This window comes from Carlito syrichta, unplaced genomic scaffold (genome assembly GCF_000164805.1).
Source record: "Carlito syrichta isolate Samal-C Ts95f unplaced genomic scaffold, Tarsius_syrichta-2.0.1 Scaffold131442, whole genome shotgun sequence".
NCBI classification, from domain to species: Eukaryota; Metazoa; Chordata; class Mammalia; order Primates; family Tarsiidae; genus Carlito; species Carlito syrichta.
In genome coordinates, this window is record NW_007075538.1 from 51,548 (window position 1) to 60,784 (window position 9,237).

At 48.1% G+C, this 9,237-nt stretch overlaps 1 protein-coding gene across 1 annotated transcript in view; it reads right to left on the reverse strand.

Annotated features, from left to right (window-relative positions):
* ZC3H4 (zinc finger CCCH-type containing 4) overlaps nucleotides 1-8,204 on the reverse strand; it is a 43,739-nt gene extending 35,535 nt beyond the window's left edge. The window contains exon 1 of the mRNA XM_021708154.1: nucleotides 8,147-8,204. Coding sequence (XP_021563829.1) covers nucleotides 8,147-8,184 — 38 coding nt within the window. The 5' untranslated portion in view covers nucleotides 8,185-8,204. The remainder of the gene's footprint in view (nucleotides 1-8,146) is intronic.
* Between the last annotated feature and the right edge of the window lie 1,033 nt (nucleotides 8,205-9,237).

The following is a 9,237-nucleotide window of genomic DNA, read 5'->3' on the forward strand; positions in this document are numbered from 1 at the left end:
AAAAAAAAAAAAAAAAGACAAAGAGGCATACAGAAAGTTCTAAGGAATTCGGGCCAAAAAAAAAAAAAGGCCACTGCCTTACTAGATTCTGGTGAGGCCATACACTCTTGGAGCTATGGCCACCACCATATTTCCTGGTTTTGGCCCCCTCCTCTACCTTGAGGAGGTGAATCTCCTCTTTCTCTCTAATTTACCTTCTAAATAAACTTTTTTTTAGTCGGTATCTCACTCTGTCACCTAGGCTGGAGTGCAGTGGCATGCTCACGGCCACCGTGGCCTTGACCTGCTGGGCTCAGACGATCCTTCTGCCTCGGCTTTCCAAGTAACTGGAACTACAGGAATGCACCACCATGCCCAGCTAATTTTTTGCCTTACTGTAGAGCCAACGTCTCATCAAGTTGCCCAGGCTGGTCTGAAACCCACAGGCTCAGGCAATCCTCTCACCTTGGCCTCCTAAAGTGCCAGGGTTATAGGTGTGAGCCACAGCGCCCAGCCTAAACTACATTTTCTAATCTTAAAAAAAAAATAGGACTCATCCCAACACGAACAGAAAGCAGCGCATACACAAGGGAGGGGAATTTCAACGTCCCCAACATGAAAAGGCACGCCTTCTCCCCAAGAGTCCTTGCTGGCGTTTGTCCCAGTACATAAGCCTCTTCAGCAGAACACTCTGTAGAGCTTTACACAGGCTGACCATGAAGAAACCCAGCCTGCCAGAGGAGCCTCGCACAAACAAAGATGCCATTTTCTCTGCCTGAGTAGCTATTCTTTTCCTCCCACGAGGTCTGCAAACAGCATGCACTTTCCGGCAAAAGCATCTCTCTTTTAGACTAAGTCTCTCATGGCACATGGACCTCTGGAATTTGCTTCTCGCCAGTAAAGAGCTTCCTAGCCACTCACACACTAACTGAGCTTCGGATGGCTTAAAGCTGCTACTTCTCACCCCAGGAGGACCAACTTTTCTTACTCCAGATAGGAAAGTTCATCATTTAATTTATGAATCCTGGGCATCAAAAAATTAGGCAAATGTGGAGGCGCATGCCTGTGGTTCTAGCTACTTGGAAGGATCACCTGAGCCCAGACAGAGTGAGATTCCGACTCAAAAACAAACAAACAAAAAACGTGATGAACAAGGGATTCTCCTTTTTATCATTTTTAGAAAGAATCAATTTGGTTCCATTCAACATACATTCAACCCAAGTATTAACATTTTCCTCTAAAAAGAGACCAGGGCCTGGGATTCTTGGGATTTGCTCATACACCACTAAAGTATTTCTTGTACAGAATTATAATTATCTGAATACAACCTATTTGTTAACGTCCATTGGTTAATGTCCAGTCACCTGTGGGCTCCTTTAGGGCAGACAAGAAAGAGGCTCACAGAAACCCCAATTCTCCAAGGGCCCAGCATACAGCCAGGTCCAGCCTGGGTGTAGATTATTCTTTTTTTTTTTTGAGTTGGAGTCTCACTCTGTCGCCCAGACTGGAGTGCAGTGGCCGCTCCTGGCCACCGCAACCTCAACCTGCTGGGCTCCGGCGATCCTTCCGCCTCAGCCCTCTGAGTAGCCGGAATTACAGGCACACGCTACCATGCCCAGCTGATTTCAAGTGTACATATTCTATATTACGAAGCATCCATCTCAGTCAGCCACCTCCTTTTTGTCATTTCCACCAGAAATAGAAAATTTTCTGAAAATCTCCTTCAGCAATCTGGATCATTTAAAACTCCAATGAGGTTGCTGAGTGGCATCTTTAGTCATAAACTCATTCTTCCACGTTTTCTCAAGGGCTTCCAGACAGGCTGGAAGCTGACGGACACACAGACTGCACAGGTGAAGGTGGCCCTCCCGGGGATGCAGCTGCTGTTCCCAACAGCTTCAGTTACTGTGAATGCTCTGGATCCCCATGAGTGATAGGGCCTAGGCCTGCCTGGAATTCCAAAGAAACCTAAGCCCCGGTGTCTGTTAGGAAAATGAGGAGGGCAACAATCCAAGCCACCTGCAACAGACATTTAGCCAAGTGACACTAGCGTCTGGGCCCAGCTCCTGTGGGTTGGACCACAGCAGGGATGTGTTAGCTATGATCCACTTCCACGCTGGCCCCCAAGAAGTCTCTGGTTACTTCTAATGAGTGATAAGTCCTCCCACGTGAGGGTTCAAAATCTTGGGCTTGGGCCTCTGCATTCACTCGAAGAAGTGGAACACAGGGATGATGGAGTCGTGGCGGGCTGAGAAGCAGGTAGGACATGCCACCCTCCCTGGGACCAACTTTAAGTGGAATATCTGTACAATATTCCCTCTTCACGCCCTCCCACCACAAGAATCACGACAGCACACCAGCCACTGTGAACGCCATGCTAGTGCAAGGACCAGCCACGTTCTCCAAGACCCATGTGGTCTCTGGCCCAGTTACTCAACTCTGCTGCCACAGCACAACAGCAGCCACTACGATGTAAGAATGAGGGTGGCCATGAACCAATAGCCTCTACCTACAAATACAGGTCAGGCAGGCTAGCTTTGGTCTGAAAGCCACAGTTTGCGATCCTTATTCTACATGCAGTGGCTTTCAAACATTCTGACCTAGACCCACATCTCCCTTACATTCCTCTCAAGTTTCACGAAGTCAAGTTTAACTACATTTTGCTTTTTCTACCAGTTCTTCCATTTCTTTGGTTTCCAAATGCAGGAGACAAATGACTACACAGACTTCATGGCCCACTAATGGCTGTACCCTGCAATCTGAAAAGTATGCTACCAGATCCAGTAAAGTGCAATGGGCACAGAGATGGGATCTGGGGCCAGGCAGCCTGGTTCCAACTCGTCCTACAGCATGTGCTAGCTTTGTGACCTGGGACAAGTGACTTCACCACTTTGTTGCCATTTCCCAGTGAAGGGCTGAGGTGAAGGTCAAATGCACTAATGCATGTGAAGTACTCTGGGGGTCCTGGCAGGTGATCTTTGACCTTCACACCAACAGTGCAAAAGTGGCACTGCCACCCCTCTGGGAAGACAAGAGGCTGACCGAGGAGCGAAATTACTGGAGAGTCACACCTGGTTGCCTGACCCCTCTCCACAGTCGTCCACCCCTCTCTGCAACCTCTCTACCAGCAGAGATGAGGGAAGAGTGCAGCATTCATGCTGTCCTTAGCTTTGTGGCCCTGGAGGTCACTGCACCCTTTCCAGGACCAGGACCACTGACAGGCATGACTGGTACTGATGATCCTGTGTATCATCATGGACCTGCCTGTGGCTAGCCGCTAAGCCTAACCGTAAAATTACTTTTTGGCAGGGCTCGGTGGCTCAGCCTGTAACTCCAACACTTTGGGAGGCCAAGGCGAGTGGACTGCCTGAACCCGGAGGTTCAAGACCAACCCGGACAACCTGGCGAGACCTCGTCTCTACAATAAATCAAAAATTAGCCGGGCATGGTAGCACATGCCTATAGTTCCAGCTGCAGGGAAGGCTGAAGCAGATGGATCGCCGGAGACCAGCAGATCAACAATGGGGTGACCGTGAGTGTGCCACTGCACTCCAGCCTGGGCGACGGAGTAAGACTCCAACTAAAAAAAAAAATTAATTTTTAAGCATCTATTTTGTAGCTAGGTATCCGTGAGCAACAGAAGCAACGCTTTACCATGGCCAGAAACTACAGAAGGTAGGTCTGACACGAGGGCGGGAAATCTGAGGCCTGGTAAAGGCAGGGACAACCCTGGCCCAACTCTCAATCAAGTCCTCAGGAGACAAGGTTCTCTGCAAAACTTTTCTGCTCTAAGAAAAGCATGCTGAATGAACAAAACCTTAACTGACTCAGCCAGATCACAAAGAGCTGGGTGAATCCTGGGTCTGGGACAGATCTTGCTCCCGCCTCTGAGACGCTGGAGAGGGTGAAGGACTTGCCTAAGGCGACGTGACTAGGTAGCAGTGGCACGAGCTTCTAGGTCCTGGTTTCCCATCTCAGAAGCCCTACTGTAGCATTGAGTCAGGTTCTAATTGCCAGAGATGAACACAGGAAGGTACAGTCAGCATAAGCTCTCGATGGTGTGACCATTTCACCATCTATAAAAGGCCACTGAGAAAGCAAGAAGTGCCTTAAGATGGCTCCCACTCAGTTTCAACCCCAACTGACACCCTGTAATTAAGTTGCCCAGAACCCTAAGAGGTGAAAGACGAACAGACTTCCTTCAGAAAGAGATGTTATCCTTACTTCTGTTTACACATGGCTGTGAAAGTTCTATTTAGAATTTGTCTGCAGTAGGAAAAGCAGGCAGAGTCTACTCTAAATGCTGGCATTGTGTAAGTATCCCAAGTGCACCCTCGACCACAATGACCTAAGAAGTGGGCACTGAGGATAGTGCCCACTGCACACTGCTAGGGAGGGGCCTGAACAGTTTCATCCGGCTCCAAAGCCCACAGTCTTCCTTCACATCCTGTTGCCACCTCCAATGTTCAAAAAGCTGTCACCACTTGCCTGACAAACAGGGCACTGAGTCACCAATTCACACAGATACGACATGGCAAAAAAAAAGACACACTTTCTTGTGTATTTGTCCTCTGTCCAGAGCAATAGGATCAGGGGAAGCAAACTATACTCTGAGTAAATATTCTTGTGTTCGGCTTAAAAGCGTTATTCCAGCAACAGCATGGACCTAAGTCTAGTATCAACCAAGAGGCCATGTCTTCATTTCTGTCCCCAACTATTAAGCATCACCCAAAAGGGTGATATGCCAGAAACCTGATTAAAAACTGCAACTAAGTCACCACAAAAACCTCATGCATGGCCAGGCTCAGTGGCTCAGCCTGTAATCCCGTGCTTTAGGAGATCGAGGTGAGTGGATTGCCTGAGACCGCGGGTTCGATACCCACCCAGGCAACTTGGCGAGACCTCATCTCTACAATAAATCAAAAAATTAGCCGGGCGTGGTAGTGCGCGCCTGTAGTTCCAGCTACTTGGAAGGTTGAGGCGGAAGGATCACCGGAGCCCAGCAGGTCGAGGCTGTGATGGCCGGGAGCAGGCGACAAAGTGAGACTCCAACTCAAAAAAAAAAAAAAAAAAAACCTCAAGCAGCGTTGTCTCCTAGATTGCATCTATGTTAACTACCAAAAGCAAAAGGGCTTTGTAGCAAAGACCGGGCCAAGAAACTGGGAAGACCAAACCCATGAAGCTTGGCTCACCCCAGACAAGTTCATTTTTATCTTAACTTATCCCACTGACCCTCACATGCCACCCAGACAAACCGGCAGCTTCTCATCCTCTCCATTAGGTGTTAATTATGAAACTGGCCTTAAACCATTTACTCGAACAAGATTCACTCCACAAGCGGCTCCTACGGGGACTTGAATCTGCTTAATAAATACCAACTGCCAGAAATCCCAAGAACCATCAACCATTCTTTTTTCTCCTGTTGTGTCAGTAGCTGTGCTGCCAAGGTATAGGTTAGGTAACTTGCTCAATTCAGCTGTTTTGCCTACTATTTGCTCTGCCACTCCACCTCCCAGCGGGTCAGAACCAGTCACTCTGGCTCTAGAAGATACCGTCCACAGGGACCAAAATTAGGTTCTCTAGAATATGGTGTGACTTGATAGCTATCCACGGAGACTTGGAAAGAGTTTCATTAGCAATTTTCACCATAGAGGTATTTACTGTAACTGGATCTGGTCTATTTGAAGAGATGTTTCTAGGGACTAGACAGCCGCAAAAACAGAACAGAAGCGAACAACCCTGAGACAGCCATTTCTCTCCCACCAAGGAAGACGGTAAAAGATCTAAGAGCAAGGAGCAGAGGTGGAGGCATTATTAAATAAATCACTAACCAGGCCTAATAGGAAACTGTTCTACATTCAATCATAGGAAAACATACAAACAAGACTCAACATTCATCTTTTCACCTCTAAGTCTCCAGGCAGTAAACAGCCAGGAAAAGCCTCTGTTTCCACAGGTACAAAACAATTTTCCCTTGGGATCAGACTTCCTAGCTGAGAAAAATCCACAAGAGTGGCTTTCTAAAATAGCTAGCTCTGCTTAAAGAGAAGTCTAGCTCATAAGGAATCAAAAAGCTTCTGAGCAAATCCAAACCCTACCTAGGAGACAGGACAGGTGTGAATTACCCCTTTTGGGCAATCACATTTTTTTTTTCTTTTGTTGATTTGATGGTAGTAAAAAATAAAGGAGTTTTATGACCAGAACATTCATACTTTCATGGTCACAAATGTTTGTACTAGGAGACCTTGATATGTTTCAAATTAAATCTTTCACCCAGAGAAAAGAAAAATGTAAAAGGTTTTAAGTGTACAAGATTCCTTGTTAAATCAGGGATTCTGAGTGACACCCTTTTCTTTCTCTTTTTTTTTTTTTTTTTTTGCAACATCCATTAATTTGATTTTTAACTAATACTGGTACATCAGTTTGGGGAAAAATGAAAAAAAGGCAGTACTGTGACATTTCAAAAACAGAGATTACCAAAATACAGTTTGACTTAATTACTGGGGCTTCTTGGACTTGATGGATGAGATTCCTTTGAGAACAGAAAACAATAAATCCTTGTGTTGATATGTCTGAGAGTTTTTTAAATGTTTGAGGAAACAGTTCCAAATTCAGAATAATAATTGCTGAAAACTTTCACTTACAAAAGAAATCTCATTTCCTGAACGTTTCATTTTAAATGTATATTTAAATAAGCAACTTAATAGCCCTTGGAACATGGAAGGGTCTTAAGTCATCCAGTTTCTGCTCTTAGCTCCTAGAGAAGGAATTCAAAGGATGGGAAACTTCACATAAGTACTGCTCCTTTTGGGCTGACCCAGTACCCTGATAGTGTGTTCATTCAGTTTGTGCTTCAGACTTTTGCAGGAATACTGTAGTTTGGAGACTTCTTCCTCTCATAACTGATTTTACATACCTAAGATCACCCCTCCACAGCAGTTAAGTTGTGAACATATTAAGAGGAAAAACACAGTGGCCTACTGAATTGTTGTTTACAAGTTTCCTCATCTACATGTGTGCCAACTGTTTTCCTGTAAGAATGGAAAAAAGGAAACGGGGTCTTTTGGAGGGGACTAGGGTTCTCTAACCAAGTATGCAGAGATCACAAGTGGGAAAGCGGGATGGAACTTCAACGTGTTTTGTCTTTTAACGGAAGAACTTATGCTTGTAAAACACATCAGTACAGGGCTTGATTCTGCAAGTCATTTCTGTTGCTGTCTTCTCCTTGTACGTGTAGGACAGGGGCTGGGGGCTGGGGGAGGTGTTCTCTCCATGACTGGGCGTGTAACACGTTTGCATCAACTTTTCAGTCAGGCATGTGCTTTCGAACAAAGGAGCAGTGGAGTGGGGCAGAGCCGGGGCTTGACACAGTTTACAGACTTGGTGCTTGAACAGTACTTTACAAATGACTTGCTCAATTTTAACGTCCATCACCACAAGAGACATTGGAGTAAAATGAGAAAATTGGGTCTACTTGAACCACAATCTTTTTTGGGGGCGGGAGACCATTAACTTGAATACAAGTATCATAAATCAAATTCAGTAAGCTTGTCTCCTACAAATGGACTTGAAGTATCCACTTTCTTCAAAGATGAAGCTGGAGACAAAGCCATGGATTGCAATGGAAGGAGGGATGCCAAGGGTCTGGAAACATATGGACCTTTCACATAGATTTTTGTCATGTTACAGTAACACACTTTTTTTTGAGAAAACTGTGTACATTAAATTTTAAAAATTAAACATTGAAAGGATGTGCAAGTCTTAAAAGGGCTCAACAGGGTTAGAATCCTGATTCGAACATATAAATTCACTCTCAAGCATCACTTTGGTCTAAAGGCGAGGAGGAAGGCAGGCAGAAAAGGGACAAAAAGAGGGAGATAATTGAATTACTCAATAAAAGAGGCTACTTACCATCCCAACCCATTGTAAGACATACACTTCTGACATAAGAGAGCTCCTGAGAGGTCGGATAAAGCGTGTAAGCACCTCTGAGTAATGCACCTGCCCCCGGAGAGGGAGCCCGGAAGCCCAACCAGGGCTTAGCGAACAGACCTTTGCTAATCTGTTTATTTCCTTGAACTGGAGTCGGGCTGCGATGGGCTGCGATTCCCAGGACGATACATTTAGTTAGAACAAAAACAGAAAAAAAATGTTTGTAAAAGCTCACCAAACTGCTGCACTTGTGTCTCTGAATGTGGGTGGCATTTCTTTTAAAAGGCAAAGTATGGTCTGTGAAGGAGAAAGGGAAGAGGGGAGGTGGGAGTGGGGAGAAGGGGCCGGGGGCCTGGAGGGGAAGCCCGAGCTGAGACCCGCGCGGGGAGGGTCCTCGGCGGCTCCCCGGCGCGGGCTGCGATCCGGCAGCCATCTGTCCAGCGCGTTCTCCTCCCCTCCCCGCCCCCACTCCCTCTAAGACGAGCTTTCCTGCCGGCTGGAGCCCACCTTCCATTTCCGAGCCCACTCGCCAGCCGCCTCTCCCCCTGCCCCGGCAGGAAGGGGGGCGAGCCCTGCACCCCAGCCCTCCCTGCTCGAGCAGGGGAGGCAGGGGCCCCAGCCTCGCCCTGAAACGCGCCGGGCTGGCCCCATTATCAGCGCCAGAGAAGGCGTGGGGGGGCCCTTCGCACTTAATAAAGGGAAAGGGGGCGCTCCTTTCCTCCCCTGCCAAAACGCGAGGCAATCTCCTCTCCTCTCCCGGAAGGGATGGCGCCCCATTCTACCCCGAGGGAGAGGGGGAACCCCGGGAGAAAGCGCGGGACCAACTTCCTCTCCCCTCCGAGGCAGAGAAGCCAAACCTCACCCCCCGAGAGGCCGAGAGCCCTCCCCACGTCACCTACCTACGGAAAGCAGAGGACCCCTCCCTTTGGGAAAAGCGCGGGGAAGGGTCTCTCCCCAAACAAGCGGGGGCTTTCATCAACAGGGCTGAGATGGGTTCCTCCCCCCATCCTGCCCTCTAGGGAATCAGCTAGCAGCTACCTCCCGCCAAAAAAGGTGCAGGCGCACCCACCCGTAGGACCCCCCCATGGGAAGCGTGGGGGAGGGCTGGAGGAACCCACGTTCTGCCTCCTAGGAGAGCTAAGGTCCTTATCATCCCAGCAGGGCAGGGTGCGCCTCCCCCAGGAGAAAGGATACTGCCGGGGGCTGGGAGACCCCCAACTCCAAAGCCCTAAGAGCGGGGCTGCGGCTCGAGACCCCCCAGAAAGGGCCCGGGAGCCCCCCGTCCCCTTCCCCGAAGCCAGGCGACGGGCAGGCGGGCCTGTGGCC